This window comes from Athene noctua, chromosome Z, assembly GCF_965140245.1.
Source record: "Athene noctua chromosome Z, bAthNoc1.hap1.1, whole genome shotgun sequence".
NCBI lineage: Eukaryota > Metazoa > Chordata > Aves > Strigiformes > Strigidae > Athene > Athene noctua.
The window spans coordinates 61058253-61076609 of record NC_134077.1 but is presented as its reverse complement, the minus strand read 5'-3'; the positions used below and the strand labels follow the sequence as shown (position 1 = coordinate 61076609).

The window sequence follows — 18357 nt, the reverse complement described above, 5'->3', positions numbered from 1 at the left end:
TTTCTCTCATTTTCACTGCCTTATAGACTGTATTTTTCCGCCTATCTCACTCTGTATAATGGATCTCTTGAAGCTTTTGCATTTTATTTAGTCTCACATTCTGCCTTTTGTAACTCAGACCAAACTAGTTAGGTTCTGGATGACCTTTGAATGTTGCTGAGGCTTTACTTTGGTGAAACAAAGAGTCATACTTGGGCCTAAATGCCTATATTGTAGGCTTTTATTCTCAGGATCAGTGGTCCTTAGGGTTTCTCAGTGTTTGTCTCTTTTGTAAGGTATCTTGGAAAGATAAAAGTGTGATGGCTATTCTAACATTCTTCACTCTGCACACTCACACTGAAGAACTCTTTATTCTCAGTGGTTAACTTTGAAAATAGTCCTGGTGCAAAGGTTGGAGAAGCCACATTTGCTGCTCTCTTCAGAAACCCAGATGGGTCAAAAAGCAATATACATGGTATTTTGCTACATGGAGATGAGGTAATCTCTGGGAATCCGTGAAAAGTATTCGTGTCATACTTTTGCAGGTTGGGTGAGGTGAGTGGAAGGGAATCAGCAAGAAGGTGAGTAGGAATTGGATCAGGAATGTGTGGCTCCACTGGAGGACATTGTCAGGAAGGCAGACAAATTGGGAGAATGCCTGACTTTCACAATTCCTTCTGAGAGGAAGAAATACCCTGTTGCTTCCTATGAAGTTATCAATGACCCACTTGAGCTGTATGTGTCACAAATATTTAGCTCCTCAATGAACTACGCGGTCATATTTAGCATTACGTGTTAATGGTGTGTCAGTTTCTGCTTGTGAAGTGTATGTATGCAAGTCAGTAGATATTTGCATATCAGTGAAGATTGTCACTTATCACCTCCATAAGTACTAATATTCTGCATCTGTTCATTATGCAGATGCAAAAGGGTAAATAATAGTTGTATTATTAGAAAGACAGTGAGAGTTGAAAGTGTTTGAGAAAACACTTTGGTTTATGTGTTGTATTTTAGACATATCAAATAACAGTCAAGATTGTTACATTCTTGTCTGAAATTCACAGAATCACAGAATCATTCAGGTTGGAAAAGACCCCTGGGATCATCAAGTCCAACCATCAGCCCTACTTTGCAAAGTTCTCCCCTACACCATATACTCCAACATCTCATCTAAATGGCCCTTAAACACATCCAGAGATGGTGACTCCACCACCTCCCTGGGCAGCCTATTCCACTCTCTGACCACTCTTTCTGTGAAAATTTTCTCCTAATGTCCAGTCTGAACCTCCCCTGTTGCAGTTTAAATCCATTCCTCCTTGTTCTGTGAGACCAGCACCAACCTCTCTACGATGTCCTTTCAGGGAGTTGTAGAGAGTGATGAGGTCTCCCCTCAGCCTTCTCCTCACGCTAAACAGTCCCAGCTCCTTCAATCTCTCCTCACAGGATCTGTTCTCCAGGCCCTTCACCAGCTTCGTTGCCCTCCTCTGCACTCGCTCCAGCACCTCGAGATCTCTCTCGTATTGAGGTGCCCAAAACTGGACACAACACTCCAGGTGTGGCCTCACCAGTGCAGAGCACAGGGGGACTGTCACCTCCCTACTTCTGCTGGTCACACTATTTCTGACACAAGCCAGGATGCCGTTGGCTTTCTTGGCCACCCGGGCACACTGCTGGCTCATGTTCAGCTGCTTGTCAATGAGAACCCCCAGATCCTTCTCTCCCAGACAGCTCCAGCCACACCTCCCCAAGCCTGTAGCCATGCAGGGGGTTGTTGTGGCCCAAGTGCAGGACCTGGCACTTGGCCTTGTTGAAGCTCATCCCGTTGACACTGGCCTACGGATCCAATCTATCCAAGTCTCTCTGTAGAGCCTCCCTATCCTCATGCAGATCGACACTCCCACTTAACTTGGTGTCATCTGTGAACTCACTGATGATACACTCTATGTCCTTATCAAGATCATCAATAAGGATGTTGAACAGAAATAGTCCCAACACCGAGCCCTGAGGAACACCACTTGTGACTGGCCGCCAGCTGGATTTTAGCTCCGTTGACCCCCACTCTCTGGGACCGTCCATCCAGCCAGTGCTTGACCCAGCAGACCGTTCGCTCATCCAGGCCATGGGCAGCCAGTTTTTCTATGAGAATTCTATGGGGAACTGTGGGCCTTGCATAGCCTCTGAATAGCAGCTAGGCTTTGATGAGAAACAGGCCTTGGGAGAAAGATAAGAAACTGCTGAGTTGTGCCAAGGTGGCAGGGAAAACAACAGTCAGCTGCAACACTAAACTGTGGAAAGTACTGAACTGTGAGAAGTTACCGCCGTGTGAACAGTGTGTGAACAAGAAGGTGATTGGTCTGCACAGCGCGTGTTAGAGTGGCCTTATGCTGATAGGAGAAAGGATTGGTAGCTGTCTAATTGCTGATTTGCTAATTATGAAGTAAGAGCTTTGGCGAGAGCATAAGTATGTACTGTTAGAAAAATAAATGGCTTTGCTGGATATAACTCTTATAGAGTTGTACAGGTCTGATACCCTCCCGCAAAAGGGAACTGTGTTGAATGCTTTTCGAAAATCCAGGTAGATAATATCCACAGCTTTTCCCTCATCCAATAAGCAAGTCATCTTGTCATAGAAGGAGATCAGGTTTGTCAGGCAGGACCTGCCTTTCATAATCCATGCTGACTGGGCCTGATCCCCTGGTTGTCCATTATATGACTTGTAATGGCACTCGAGATGACCTGCTCCATGACCTTCCCTGGCACCGAGGTCAGACTGACAGGTCTGTAGTTCCCTGGATCCTCCTTTCTGCCTCTTTTGTAGATGGGTGTCACATTTGCCACCCTCCAGTCCAATGGCACCTCCCCAGTCAGCCATGACTTCAGGTAAATCATGGACAGCGGCCTGGCGAGCACGTCTGCCAACTCTTTCAGCACTCTTGGGTGTAACCCATCCGATCCCAAATTTCTCTTAGAGAGAAACAGAATATTCACATTAAGTGGCTCAAATTATGCCCTTTTATCTTACTTTTTTTCCTCTTGTCCTGAGTCTTGTTTTATTGCCAACTGCTTTCTAAAGAGGCTTGTCTCTGAAGAAAGTTCCTAAAATTCATTACAGTTTTAAGAGTCTGCAGAAAATATGAGTGGTATTCTAGTGTGATCTAAATCTGTAAGTGAATTTACATCGAGAGGTGAAATGCATATGCTGCAATGGCACAAAGAAAATCCCCCTTCTTAATGACATTGCTTCAGCAGAACTTTTCTTTCAAAAGCTGCCTTTGTTGTGGAAACTGGGTTTAATTTTGTAGGCTTCATGGTGGTTTTTGGTGCCCATCAGAATACAAGTCATTAAAACATAATCACGGTCTGATGGTCAGAGGTGATGAAGATCTTGCAGTTCTCATGGATCTGTCTGGATCAGAAGGAACAATAGCTCATTGCTGCTCTATAAAGTAGTCCCAGTGTCCAAAATTGGATTATCAGACCTAAAGTACTAAAGTGATAAAAATAATATTGGAAGTGTGAAATTTATTCAGCACACTTTCTTAGACACTTTGTCTCTCCAATTTTGTGTTTGTGTTAGTTTGCACAGCATTAGGAATATATTTGAAGCTTGTAAGAATTTAGGATTAAACATACATTGAAGTTGCCCGTAAGACTTGTCTTTGGCTCTCACTTCAGATTTCAGTGCTTGTGCATGCGTCTGCTTTTCAGATCTCATGCAATGCCATGCACTTGAGCATGCCAGTTGGGCTAGTATGGCAGCACGCAGTCATATGTATTTGAGAGCATCTGGGCAGAAGAAGGTAGGGAGTTGAACGCTGCTGTGCATAGCCATTGTTTTGACACTGTGTACACAAAGTCTTAGATCCTTTTGGGATCAGTGGTCTCTCAAGCAATTTTACTATTATATATTCCAGGACTTGACAGTGTCTGCAGGCACGGTGGTGTCTGTGAGAATTAAAGATTATCTCCTTAAAATACGAGCTGCCCCCAAATTAACGAAGAGAATCAGAAAGAAAAGTATCACCTGAATTTAAAAGAATGCATCATCTGTATTTAAACTACGAAGACTTATCTGTCCTTAAGTCTCTCTGACAGTTCCTACCTTTGCTCTTAGACCTTCAATGGAGATACAGTAAAGATACATTAAGACACTGGAGCCCCTAAAACAAAACTAGTTCCCAACTTAGAGGAAAACAGACAGATTTTACTTCATTCCCGGAGGATCCCAGAAAATATTACAAACACTATCAGGCCTCCACCTCAGTATCCTCACGCCTGGTGAAAAATAACCTGCAGTGTTACTTACTGAGTTGGTTTTACATTCTTTTCTGAAATGCCTGATGTGGGATGTAATGTATCAAACTGATATAAAAGTATGATACCCTATTTGTAGGGTCACTATTGATGAAGAGAAGAGATTTCCCACAGAGTCTCCCTCCATTACCTGCTCTATTCTGCTGGTACCTGGCATCATGCCAAATGAGAGTAATTCTTGCTCATTTTCTTGCCTGCACAAAGCAGGACAACATTGCACAAGACTGCAGGTGACAGTTTAATCTCTTCTTTGGTGCCCTGTGAAAAAAATCTTCGGCCAAAAATTGCTTGTCCTTCAGGCTAGTAGGAAAATAGGCAGTTCAATGATCTTAATTAGCATATATAACCCCCCTTAAAACTAGATCTGTCTACAAAAAAAAAAAATAATCAATTAACCTTTGTACTTTGTAGACAGTAAGAGAATCAGTGCATTTCATTACTCCCGGTTTGCAATGTAATGTCACTGTGGTCTGATATTCCTGTTTAAATTCATACAGTTTCTATAAGTGACCCTGCACTCAGTATAAACCAAATAGGTTAATTATTTTTATCTTTTACAGTTTATACAAAAGGATCTCATATCACTTCAGAAAGAGCAAGTGTCTGATGATTTTTTGTAAGAGAATGGTCGTGAGTCTGTTGCAGATCTAGAAATATGCACAAAATGTATTTGCATTTGTAATGAATAACTACTTTTCAGTATGTGAACTATATAATTTTGATTCCAATTGCTATGATTACTAGATTTTGCTTCCTCCTTTTTTTTTTTTTTTAATAGAGCATTCTCCTGAGCTTTCCACTAAACTTCTAGTAGAAATGTTCATACTATTTCCTACTCCTGCTGTACAGCGCTTACTCAGATTAAATTCCTCAGTGGTGTTGAAGAGAAGATAAGAAACAGAGAGACTGCAAAACCATGCAGCATTTGCTTAATTTTACAAAGAATCTCTAGAAAGATCATAAAGATGTGAAACTAAATTTATCACATTGCATATTTTCTCACCTTGAAATTTTACTGTTTTGTTATTTTTATGACCATGCAATTTCTTCACCGTGCTCAAGATAATCCATTTCTTCTAAGCGACAGGCTGTTTAGCTTTGGTTTTTTACAGAAGTCTCTAAATATATCAATTTTCTAATGACATGAGAAATCTATTACTGTGCTCATCTTATCTATGAATTGTTACTGATATGCCAGAAAACTCATTGAATATTAAGAGCAGAAACATAAGCAAACAGCATGTCTACCTTATTAATTTTAAGTTTGAAGTTTACAGGTCATGCTTTATTTCAGGAACACATGGTAATTTGTAAAAGCTGCTTGGGATCTTGTTTTTAGCCTACTGCTGTTTCTGTTTCAAATAGAGCTAACATTAAACCAAACTTTTTGAGTCTCAATAATATATGCTTTGTAACTGCCAAAGAGTTTCCTTAATAGTATTCCCTTTATCAAACTCCAGCATCTTAATATTTCTGACTTTACTCAGCAGTGAAAGTTAATTCAGTCCTTGTTTTACCTGCATCCTTCTGTTATCTTTGAAGATTTTTGAAAAGCTTATTTTAAATAAAAACTTTGACTGCAAGAACCTAAGAATAAAAATGTAGTGAATATTATGCATGATTAATATTTAGGACATAAATGATTTTCTGATAACAAAGGTAAGAGAGTACAGCCCCGTTTCTGTATGTCAGCTGCCTTTGATCAATCTTTCAGTCTCCTTATGCAGGTTTATTAAGTTCATTTACAAAGAAAAATCAGCCTCTGAGTTACTTGCAGTGACTATTTTTATGAGAAGTTGCTATTCATAGTGCATTTCACCCTAATTCAAAGCAAGGATTGGCAATGAACTGTTGAAGAATAAGGAATTTTAAGTCACAAGTGTTGTGAAGAGCACCAAAAATTATCACCATGGGAAAGTAACATCTGATAGCAGCAATAATAAAGATTGGTATTGAAACAGATTCTCTCCCTTAACTTCTTTTCTTCTGTTTTCTCTCCACAACCAAACAGTTTACATGACTATAAAGACCATAGTGTGGTTGCAACCATGTTAAAACTTGGTTCCACAGCTCTTCATTCAGCAATATTGAAAACTACAGGAGTAGTCACAGAGGAAAGGATTAGGCTTGACTTCATTCATGCAGAATGCGTGTTCACCAGAGTCATAGGCAGTCTTACGGTATAACATATTAGGCTGGATGACTGGTAGAAAGAAGAAAGTAGTATGTGATAAAAATCCTTACATAAGTTTGGTATGCATGAGCATTCATGATAGTCTTGTTTGTCAGGGAAAATATTGTTGACACAAAAGCATAAAGAGCATCAAAATGGTTGAGACTTGTGGGAATTAATTTCTGGTTTGTTTATTGTTTGTTTATTTGGTTTTGCTTATGTGATGCTTTCACAGTTTTCTTCCCTGCTATTGACTCTCTGAATAGCAACATCCTGTCTCCTGGTACTGATGGTAGTGCCTGTTACATGAGGCCCCAAGACACAAGTGGGAGAAACGAGAGGGCCCAGTATGAACTCTGTCTGTGGAAATCTGTCTGAATTCAGGGAGTGAATGGTAGTCTCTTAAGTTTAGCACTTTCAGAAATGGTCTTTGGAAATATAGTAAGTCATATTTGTTCCTTTCTTTTAACAAGTAGTAATTACAGATAACTATTTTCAGATAAGTGACTTTTGTAGATCAGTGATTTGCACCAAAAGAAGTAAAGCTTAGGTCTAGTTTTTCCTTCATGGAGATGTTAGCACAGTCTTACCTTCTGCAATGTAGATGATATTATCCAGATGTCTTGGCATATCAGTACTCATTTGGGCACTACTTTACCTAAACTCTGTGCTTTCTTAAGAAGAAATTTGGCTAAGAGGTGGTAAGTGAAGACTGCCTTTCTGATTGGTCACCCTGTTGCCCCTCAGTCTGGAGTTACTTATCAGTTGTACTGCTGTCCATATAGCCACAGGAAATAAAATTTTCTTAATGCAAACACTGTGGAAACAATTAATTGCAATGTCTTTTGAACATTTTTAATCCTCTGTGAAGGTGAACTATTGAGATACAGATTCAGTGAAGTTCAGTAAGTTAAATGGTATTTATTTGAAGACAACAAACACTCTGCCAACATCATACTATGTTGAGAAGGAACTTTTATTTAATCCATTATGGAAAATGAGTGGGGTTTTTTTAGGCAGTAGTGTTGCTATTGCAGTCACTTGCACTTGAATGAAATTTCAGGTCTGTCCTTGTGTCTGTTTTCTTAAAGAATAAGCACAGGCTAGTGATCTATTTTCAAGCCTAGAAAATTTCCACATCTATGATAAAGTTCTGTATCTGAAATGGCTTCACGAAGTCTGGAAATTTCTCAGCCTGACTGTGGCATTCAAGCAGGGAAAAACAAAAAGTGCTGCAAAGACTAATAGCTAAATTAATACAAAAACTATACTTATTTATGCTGGAGACAGAATTTAGAAATTATATTAAAAAATAAATGCACTGGGAAAAATACAGTTTACTTGGTGAGAGAATGCAGCAGTGACCAATTACTCAGCAGTATGCACATAGGCTTGTGACAAGAGAGGGGAGAGGAATAATTTTTCCTTACCCCAAGAATAAGGATAAAGGTTCATAAAGGGAATATTTACCTAGTTTGCAGTTCTGGCATCCATCTGAACATGGTATGCAATCTTCAGAATCAGGATCTTCCACTTCACCTGTGTTTTGCAAATCACCAATTCTTGGTTAATTCTAGATAATGGAGGGCCAACATTTGAAAGCATTTAGCAAGGTTCCTGGAAATAAACTTTATACAAATTCAAAAAGGAGAAAGATTCACAGCAATTTCTTTTCTGTTTTAATTCTTGTGTAACACCACTCAATCTGAGAAAAACACTCCTATATTTCATCAACATGATATTAGAAAACAATCAGAGCTGGAGTTTAAGGACCTCAGGATCAGGTATGATTGTAGATTTCAAAACAGGAACCAGTACTCTTAACAAGATTTCTATAACATATTAAATAGAATATTTGTTAACTTCTACTGAGGAATGCTTACCTTCTCTACAACTGTGCTTCTGACATATGTTTTGGGTAAGGTAGTAGCCTCTAAAACATTTTTTGCAGTGGCTGGAGTTAAGGCACACCTCACAGTGGCCAGAGCAAGCCATGCAGGTATGCTCTGAATGGTAGTGACCTGGAGGACAGCTCTCTCTGCACTCCCCATGATAGAGGAAACGTTCGATCCCTCTTCTATCTGTGTGGCAAACAAATAGGAAAAAAGTTGTCAGCAACAGGGGACATTTGGGCATAAGAAGAAGCTTTGTGAGGCTCCAGTACTGCAGCTGATGAAAAGTAATATTGTTTACTGACTGCTAGATTTGTACAGTTTTACACAGATGATCTAAAATGTATAAAATTTTCAGGACCTCAAACTTTACATATTCCTGGAGATTTTTGACATATAAAGATGTCATGTTAGTGAATAATTACTCTTTACATCCATAAATCTAATAAAATACGGATTGAGATATTTTCATTACTGAATTTCCTTGCAGTGAACATACAAGTATTGGTACTCCATTGTACATGTGGATGTAGGAATTCCCATTGAGAAAGCAAAGCTTCCCACTTGGCCTTTGGAAAGCATCATTCTGTGTCTGTAGTAGATTAAACTGTAATCCTCATCCTATTCACAGCTAGGCTCTGGAATAATCTAGATTCAATCAGAATAGCAAGCATGCATCTATTTGCTACCAAAGCAACAGCATTCTCTAGTGCATGGGGAACTGGGGTCCCCTGCCTAAAATCCTTCTGAATGAAATCTGTGAAAACACTTAACGACACCATGTGCCATGCGCTGCAATATGAGGAGTTTTCTAATGGGTTACAGTATGAATTATACACATTATTGTGGTAAGAGTATTTGATTGCTTTAACCATAGAGCAAGAATTTGCCTACTATAATTTATTTTTGAAACTGCAGAGAAAGCAGAGAAAAAAGAGAATAATTGCTGCACTGTAGTAGAAGTATTCAGACTTTGTTTCTTCTACATTTCATGTACAGATTTTAAAATCATCTTTTCCAGCCTCCTCAGGATGTGACTTTTATCAATGTCTTCATTTCTTGATACACAGAAATACAGAAATGTATACTGCTGTTCACCACAGGGAGACACTTGGGGAACAATTATAGAAACCTCTCCCTCACACTGGACCTGAAGTAGCATTTGAAAACTTTGTCTACTCAGTCACATTTCCCAAAGCAAGAAAGTCAACCTCATCATCAGTATGACAAATTAAAGCCAGCCATTCTAGTGTTTTCTTGTAATCTAGACCCTTATTACTAAATAAGCCTGGGCCATTAATGACTAGGACTGAAATGGAAATAGCAGCTGAGAGGAAAAAGGCTGTGAATCTACTGCAAGATCTCAGAAAAAGCTCACCAAAAAGGCCGCTTTATTAAGTGAATTGGAAGTTAAATCCTAAATACTCATTTCCAAGGGCAGTCCAGGCTAGTTCCACACACTTGTATGTAATAGCCTCAAGTTCTTCACCCATCAGGTGTAACAGAGGTGAGAAAGAATAAATTTTAAAATGGAACTTCAAAAGGAGAGGGTTTTTTTTGGAACCACAAATTTAACTATATTACCCTCTGTCTCAGGGTCTATGTGTGTTAGTGGTAAGCTTCTCTTTGCAGGCGCCATTTGTCCAGCTGTAGGGACACAGCAGTCTGCAGTGGAACCCACCATGTATGTTTCCTAGCCTTCCCCAGACAGGTGTTTTGGTTACATTTCAGTGTAACACATACTGTGTAGAGGCTGGGGGAGACATGTATGGAGCTTTCTTTTCCAGAGGCAGGCTATGTAGGGTGTCCTGGTTCAGCTAGGATAGGGTGAAGTTTCCCCAGCAGAGAGAGAGGGGGAAGGGATCTCCAGCCGGGTTATTCATACCATACTGATGTCAGGTCCGGCGCAGGAGCACGGGAACTTTTTCCTTTGTGGCTTTGATGATGAGGCGCACACAGTGGGCTGTCCATAACCATTGCAGTTTTTCTCTGTATATCTTTTGTCTTGTTTACTGTTATTACTGTTTATTGTTGTTATTATTGCTATTGTTGTTGTTCAGATTGTTTATTGCACTCTTGTATTAAATTTTTGCTTATTTTAACCCGGGCTTTGTGCCCTACTCGTCCCGAGGGTGGGGGAGGGACAACAGCAATGTGGTCTCTGGTCCCGGCAGGGCCTAAACTATCACAGTAGGTTTTCTGTCCTTTTTTCCTGTGCTACAATTCCTGTTTCTGTTAACATAGCTCCTATTCAAAATATAGCAAGGCAAATGATTAAAGATTCAAGGACAATGCAGAGTTGTGTTTTCTTGCAATTTTAAAAAATAAAGTTTCAACTCCCTTCAGGGTTAAAGCAAGACTATGGTGCAGGTCAGTAGCAAAAGTACTGCTTGTTTATTGGCTTTAACAGCTGGTCCTGAGAGAAGAGAGAACTGGGAAATTTGTGGTCAAGGAAGGGGAAAAAGCTGCAAGAAGAAATCTTTCTTACCTGTTCCACAAGTGGAGCATTTGTTAGGTTCACTTCCACTGCACTCCAGGCAGGTATGATGGCACAAATGACACTGTTCTTTGAATTCAAACTTTCCTCTGGGGCATTGCATAACACAGTAACCATCGTCAAAGACTCTTTTGAGGCAGAGAGAGACATAATTACAAATTTGGCAACTACTGTTCTTTAAATTTAAAGGAAAATAACAAGAAACCCAAGATATTCTTTCTTCACTCTATTTACAAGAGTCTTTGCACTGCTCTTATTAAGACTATTTACTAAGTGGAAAATCAACCACATTTTCAACCTGGATCTTAGACTTCAGAGATTATTTTTTTCTCATTTTTTTCTGAGAAAAATCACGTTTTATTCCTGTACCTAGATATACATTGACATGTGGTCACTTATGTCTGTTAGAAGGAGAATAAGTCTTGGTCTTTCTCTGTGAAGGAATGATCTATCTGTTGAAGTTTCCTATTAGTTTTACTTTACAGACTTCCTGTGAACAGTACTATGTCTTCAGTAAAATGACTTTGTACAGAAAGTCAAACATCAGTCTGAAAATTGGCCCTTAAGAGCTGTATTTTTAGACTTGCATATATGCAGACACTGAGGAGCTTTGCTGCTGAATATTCTCCTTTTGCTGGGTAATGAAATATTTTCTACAGAATCCTTTTATGTGATGAAAATTTGTGGTCCATTTTTCATCACTACTTAATGTCTACCGGTTTTAATCTGTTTAGGAGAAGAGTAGAAAAGGATCAATACAGATAAGACTATTAAAAGAATTTAAAACAAATTGGTTAGAATTCGACAGTGTTTTCAATATTGAGAAAATAGGAGAAAGGTACTGTAATCTTCCACACTTAACTGCTTTGACCAGTCTGGTATCTGAGGACTTGGGACTCGATTTCTAGAGAAACTGAGCACCATTCAGGATCTTAGTACAGATTCTGAGACTGTCAGCTCATCTGTACACCTAGGAACAGTAGGCTTTCCATGACATTAAGATAGTGCATGCTTCCTTGGAGCCAGCCAATGGCATGAAAGAATATCTGCAACATGCCTTCATAAATTTCAGTTCCCATGGCCATTGTCAGATTTATTCTGAAAGAAGAGGAGAAAAATATCTGCAAAGTTTAAAACCAATTTTGTCAAATAGTCTTTGAAACTATTTAACATTTACCATGATTGGAAAAATCTAGGTTTATGAAGTGTGAAGATGGGAGAATAGGCTATCATGAAAACAACCTTCCTGAAAGTAAACATAACAAAGAAAATTTAGGAATTAATTAAAAAGACTTGTGATGCTGGAGGGAATCAGGGAGAAACTTGTATGGGTGTATGAAGTATTCAGCAAAGACGTATCTCTGCCCTGGAGTCTTACAGTAAGGTAGTCCTATGCAGACTGTAGCTCATATAGCTATACCTGCATGTTGAAGAACCATTATTCAGCTCTTCATGGGAACTGCAGCCCCCTGCAGTTGGTTTCTGTGTGAATGGGACAATGTGACAGAAGTACTGGATATAGCTGGACTATGGTTATATGATATGCAAATATTACTGTGTTCTACTACATGTGCTGTCTGTAAGGATAGCCACCCTTACATGCAGCTCACACAGTCATAAAGTACGTTTTTCTTGCTTTTTGTTATGCTGCTCCTAATGTAAGGCACCAGCATGTCAGATCTTGTCACTAACCTTTGTAACTCAAACAATAAACAGATAGATGAAGAATTATGTGCAATTAGTTTGACTGGACAAAAAGCCCTACAATTCCAAAATTTTTTAAAAACAGGTAACATTATTTTAAATAGTGAAACAAGAAGATGATCTGACAGTGATTTTATTATAAAATAAGGTGAAATCTACTGCAGAATTTTCACAAAGAACAGGGATTGTTCGGTGTTTTAATTTTCACATTATTTTCAGGAAGCACCCCCACCCAAATCTTTTCATTATATTCAAAGAGAAAAGGTGTTCCCCTATAGGAAAGCAGCACTGCTGAATTTTAGTCTGTGTTATCTAACGACTACTCATTACTATTTTCAATAGACATCATCTGAAGCTCTCAAGAGTGACAGGATTTAGGATTCTGTTTCAATTACAGAGATCTATTTCAAGTACGTAATAAATAATGTCCATTGGAAGGATTTACTTTTTAGCCTCTGGGTGACATTTTTCTTTATTATTATTTCTTTTACTACTGACCCTCTTATTTCTAACAGCTTTCATAATGGGCAGAAGAAGCACAGAAAGCTTTTGGAAACTTTAGATACTAAAACTGAAATCTCAGAGGATTTGTTAGGAGGGAGACAGCAGCACCCTTCCAAAAGGTCACAGAGGCCTCATTACTGCAAAACACCTAGGTGTTTTTGCCTAATGGTGTTATTCTGTATCTTCTTTGGTTTGCAGATATCTCTGTGTACAGCTCAAAAAATAGATTGCAAGGAAACACAGACAATCTAATTTAAATGCAATTATGAATAGGAGAAATCTAACCTGCAGTCCACCATTCTGCCCAGACTTCCTGTACTGATGTAATTTCTGATGTAACACACCTTAATTTAATACTGTTTCCTCAGTTGTGAATTTGGACTCCACTGGTCCTGGTGTGTCTTTTATTGACATATATCATAGATATTTGCAGGGTAAATTGCAGGATTGCTTGGGACTTATTTTGCTATGCCTTACAAGGTCTGATTCTGATTTCATACCAGTGTAAATACTAGCTGGCTACAATGCAATCTAGTGCAACAGAAATGGAGATACCAGTGTGAGAATAAAGCTATTAGTAGGACATGGGTTTAAAACCAGTAGACTCCTGGATTAGGTGCAAGATGGCCTAAACATAAACCCCTGATCTGCAGTCTCTGGTGGAAAAGCTTCTTTCTGTTTTTGTTCACTCCTCATGGCAGGTTAGAAAAATCAGCCTAGGTTAGGGGCTGATATTTGGGTGCTATGAGCACCTCTGAAATTAGCTGACTGCTAGCTTCAGTGTCCATATTCATGCCTTGTGTCAAGCTTCATAGCTGTGTACAACTACAGATATCCTAGGCTCTTCTTGTTAAATTTATCATTGTTGTGTTTCTAGCAATTGAGTTTGAAAGGATGACAATGAAAGAAAGACTATTACACATATTAAAAGAATTTTTTTTTGTATCTGTGTTAGCCATGTGGCTAAACATTAACTGCCAGCGTAGCCAACAGTCTTGTTCACATAACACTTGTTTTCTCACTTGCCCTGGTTTTGTTTGCCCTAATCATTGCTCACTTCTTTAGTTGACACGACAAGCTAGTGCTAAAGACCATACAGCTACTTCTCCAGATGACAATGCGGAGTTTTTGTGCTGCACAATTACCTTGTGAGTGGGCAGCTGATGCAATTGTCTGGCTCAGGTCCAATGCACTTCTGACAGGATGCTTCACACAACCGACATTCTTGGAAATCATCAAGATATTCCCCTGGTAGAAAAGAATTTGTTTATTTCAGATCAACACCTCACGTTACAAAAAGACATGCACCAAGCCAGGTTGGAAAGTATGAGTAAAAGGAATTAGATCTGTTTTGAATTACTGAAATGAGCACATTTCCTTGTGATATCAGGAAAAAAAGTACTGGGTCCCTTGGTAAACCAGGATACTCAGAATTAGTAGTTTCTTGTCCTTATTTATTTTTTAATTTTTATTTTCCATCTGAATCTAACAGTGATTCTCCTTGTTAGGGTTAAGGCTATTTCTTTTGCATCAGTGTAAGTAATGGGGCTCTTTGAGATTCACCATGTACAGTTACATCAAAACCAGTGCTATCTAGTAGTATTCTTACCTAATGTCCTTTGGTGCAGCTGCAACAGGCTCCTGATTTCAAGCTGCAGCGTAAAGAGTGTGGTGTCATGGGTGTGGTGTATGTTACATGAGAAGAAGTAAGCTTGAATAAGCTTCCATTAGTCAGAGACATGTTTGTGCTTCCCAAACCTCTACCTTTTTGTCCTCCCCCCAAGCCACTGCTTGAACACTCCACACCTAAAAGACCTAGGCTCTCATTCAGGTGCAATAAAAATTTTGTGCCCAAGCAGCCATTTGGACTTGAAAGAAATAATTTTGTGTTATATGAATTGTTGCATTAAAACTGAGATAAATATATAAAAACTTTCAGATCATGAATACACTAGTACTACTGTGGCACTCAAGTACAAAGTTTGCCTCTTTATATATTGATCTGAATATTATTTATCTGAATATTAATTAAAATATTGGTACAAACTGATAGGCTGTACACTTCATAACTCTTAGAGCAGATATTAATTTGGTAAGTAGCATGAATACTGTATCTGTGTGCAGCATTGTGTGGGGACTGTAAATTGGTTTATCAAGCAGTTTTATAAAGCACAAGTTTAGGTCTTTTATGTCAGTTAGTTATAGGAAAGTTTATTCCATCTGAATCTATATATTGAGAGAATTGGCTGTTCCTTCATTCTTAAGTAATGGAAGAGGTTGGGCAGTGAGTCCTATATAATACATAAAACCTGCAGTTTCTATGGATACTTCAATATGGAGAAACTCTTTCCACTTGCATTGCTACTGGGAAATCCAGATTTGGCAAATGCAATGAACTTTAGGAGTCAAAATAAAAATGTGGAATGACTTGGTTTTGGCTCTCAGTTGCAATGAGTTCCTTACATTGTAGAGCAAATGCACTGTACAAACTATTGCTGTAAGTGTAAAAAGATGTAGAAAAGAAATATTTTTCTAAAATACAGCAAATTACATTCTCTGTCCCATGTGTTTTCAACTCCATAATAATCTGTATTAACAAATTTTATAGTAGTTGAAATCTCTGGTATGAGATATAAACTGGGGTGCTTCTTATCATGCTTAAGGAGATGGGAACAGTATAGTTATAAAGGCATACCAACTTGAACGTCCACTCCATTGTGGGCAAAAAGGGAAGTACCCACCATGTCGGTAAAGACACAATTTTCGTTTGATAAAGATTTGTGTATCTTCCGAAGAAAGGAAAAAGACAAGCCAAAAGCCAGTGACAGAGGCACATAAAACATGAAGACATTACTCCTCAGAGGCTGGTCTTGGGTCATGGTTACCTGGGAAGATGTTCAGAACTGTGAGCAAAGGAATGGTCTCTTGATGAGATCAGGGAAAAAGAAATCTGTGTATACATACACATTCACACATTTTTATAGTTCTCATTATCCAAAGAGCATTTTGTGTGTGTATATATATATATATATATGCACATTTATGCAATTATACACATGCCCATATAGGCCAAAACTTGAAATATGACATAAAACTTGACATCATTCCATGGAAGTGGTGTAGATTTCTGAACTGCAACACTGTATTGTTGTATGATAGGGTGATACAATTAATCCTTTATGAAGGACTAATTATAAAAATGTTATAAATTGTAGAGCTGTTTGACACAGAATTCAGCAGGATTCTGAATTTATGCAGATATTACTGAAATACAATGTATTGATTAATAACTGCCACAGTCTGGAGTATTTATGATTCTCACTTTCTAGAAAAAACGACTGTGGCCTGCTGTCCAGTAGATCATCAGGACATTGACAGATTTGCTTAATGTAGGACTCTTGAGTCTTTCTGATACATATTCAGAGGGTATAACATGGAATCCCATGATCCCAAATGTTTTATGAGATTTTAAAATATGATTCGATACACATATATATACACACATATATATTTGGATGATACACAACCATGAAAAAATGCAGTATCTGAAAAGTCTTCCTATTGCAGGTTTGGTGGCTCAGTGCTTTATACTACCAGCTTTACATCACTGGGAAATCTGTCAGGGCATTATTAAATTGCTTTTCTGATGTTGTTTTTGACATGTGTTAGAAAAACATCTTGTTTCTCCAGTCCTTCACTTCATTTGCCTGCACTGCCTGTGTGCTTATCCACTGGACCTGAGCTGCTAATTCATACACCTCAGCTATCCCACTCAAATCCTTCCCACATGGTAGAAGTGCTTAGTTTTAAAAGGATTTTTTTTATTTCTTTGTTATGCCTTTCATTGGAAATGCTGTAATTCATTTCAGCTGTGCTGGAATACTGCCAGGAAGACCAGTTTTCTGCTTACTTTATCCTCGACTTGATGCACTTTAAAGCATACTATTATAAGAATGTGCACCAGAAAATACTTACATATTAGACCCTCTGAATTGCAAGTCAAACCTAGAACTCTAGATCTGCCACTAGATGTTAACAAAATATGTTTTAGTGGATATTCAGAGTTAACACTGAAATGCAACTTTAAAGAAGACTTTTCAACTATTAGAGTTCCTTAACTCTAACTGTTTCCTCGTGGGCAATATATTTCTTTACAAATCTTGCTAGATACATACTGGTTACTAAAGCCTTTTTTTTTTTTTTTTTTTTTTTCCCTTTCTTCTGTATCAAAATTCTTTATCTGTCCAATATACTCTCAGCAATGCATCTCAGCTATGCCTTTAATCTGGCAATGCTTGTCAGTTACTTTGGATCATCCCATATTTAACTTTCATTTATTTCTCAATTCTGTTACCTTGTCACCTTGTTAAAAAAAAAAAAAAAAAAAAAAGTTTCACCTTGTTTAAAAAAAAGGAACAGAAAGTATTACAGGAATAAGGGAATAAGGCTATGTTAACAGACATAATGCTTCATAATGGGAAGATTTTCGTGTATATTTTTTTGTGTCCCTAGTTAGAAATGTTTAATTCCACATCTGGACCACATCCGGTGTGTCTTTAACTGCATACAAGAGCCCTACACTTATGCTGAGTTCCTATCAGTTAATATGATGCGTTTTAAAATGTGGTAAGAACCATTATCTCCTATTAAGGAGGCAGAAAAACTGAATTTCATTAAGATCATTACATTAGGGTGTAATAGCAAACTAGAAACTGTCTCTCCTGAGTCCCAGACCAGAGCACTACCATGGTTGCCAGATCCAGGTTGTTGCTATGTCTTTGTATAAGCAGTATTAAGTGTACAGCTCCTATCCTGTCACTATTTCTCTCCTGCTTTCCAAAAGCTGTGCCATTTATTGACAACACATGGTGTTTCAGAAGACCAGTTAGATGAGGGTGTGAATATTCTTGCAAGTTATGCCTGGAGACATACAGTTTTATGTGCTGGCAGTCATAAAGGAATCTTTCTCCTGCAGCCCTCCCATGAGACTTGGTCACTGCAAGTCACATGTTATTTCTCCACTTTTCTGAATCAAAACATCAGTTTATCTAATTTAAAAATGTTCATTGGTTATATTCTATAGCATGCCCCAGTGGCTTTTCTTTATAATCAATGAAAAAAGGACCTTATTTCTTCCCTTTTGCTTGTTTAGTTTCATAGGAAACTGAATATAGATTTTGTACTTGGGATTTTCTCTGTAATCTTATGGATTAACAAAGGTTTCACAGAGCAGATAAAGAAACATTGATCAGAATTATTTTTCATCAACCAGCAGAGAACTGAGAGCCTTCCGT

The 18357-nt window shown here is 38.3% G+C and overlaps 1 protein-coding gene across 1 annotated transcript in view; it reads right to left on the bottom strand.

Annotated features, from left to right (window-relative positions):
- PCSK5 (proprotein convertase subtilisin/kexin type 5) overlaps positions 1–18357 on the bottom strand; it is a 249494-nt gene that overhangs the window by 36051 nt on the left and 195086 nt on the right. The window contains exons 21-24 of the mRNA XM_074931390.1: positions 14209–14311; positions 10847–10983; positions 8350–8547; positions 7937–8005 (exon numbers count right to left, since the gene is read on the bottom strand). Coding sequence (XP_074787491.1) covers positions 7937–8005; positions 8350–8547; positions 10847–10983; positions 14209–14311 — 507 coding nt within the window. The remainder of the gene's footprint in view (positions 1–7936; positions 8006–8349; positions 8548–10846; positions 10984–14208; positions 14312–18357) is intronic.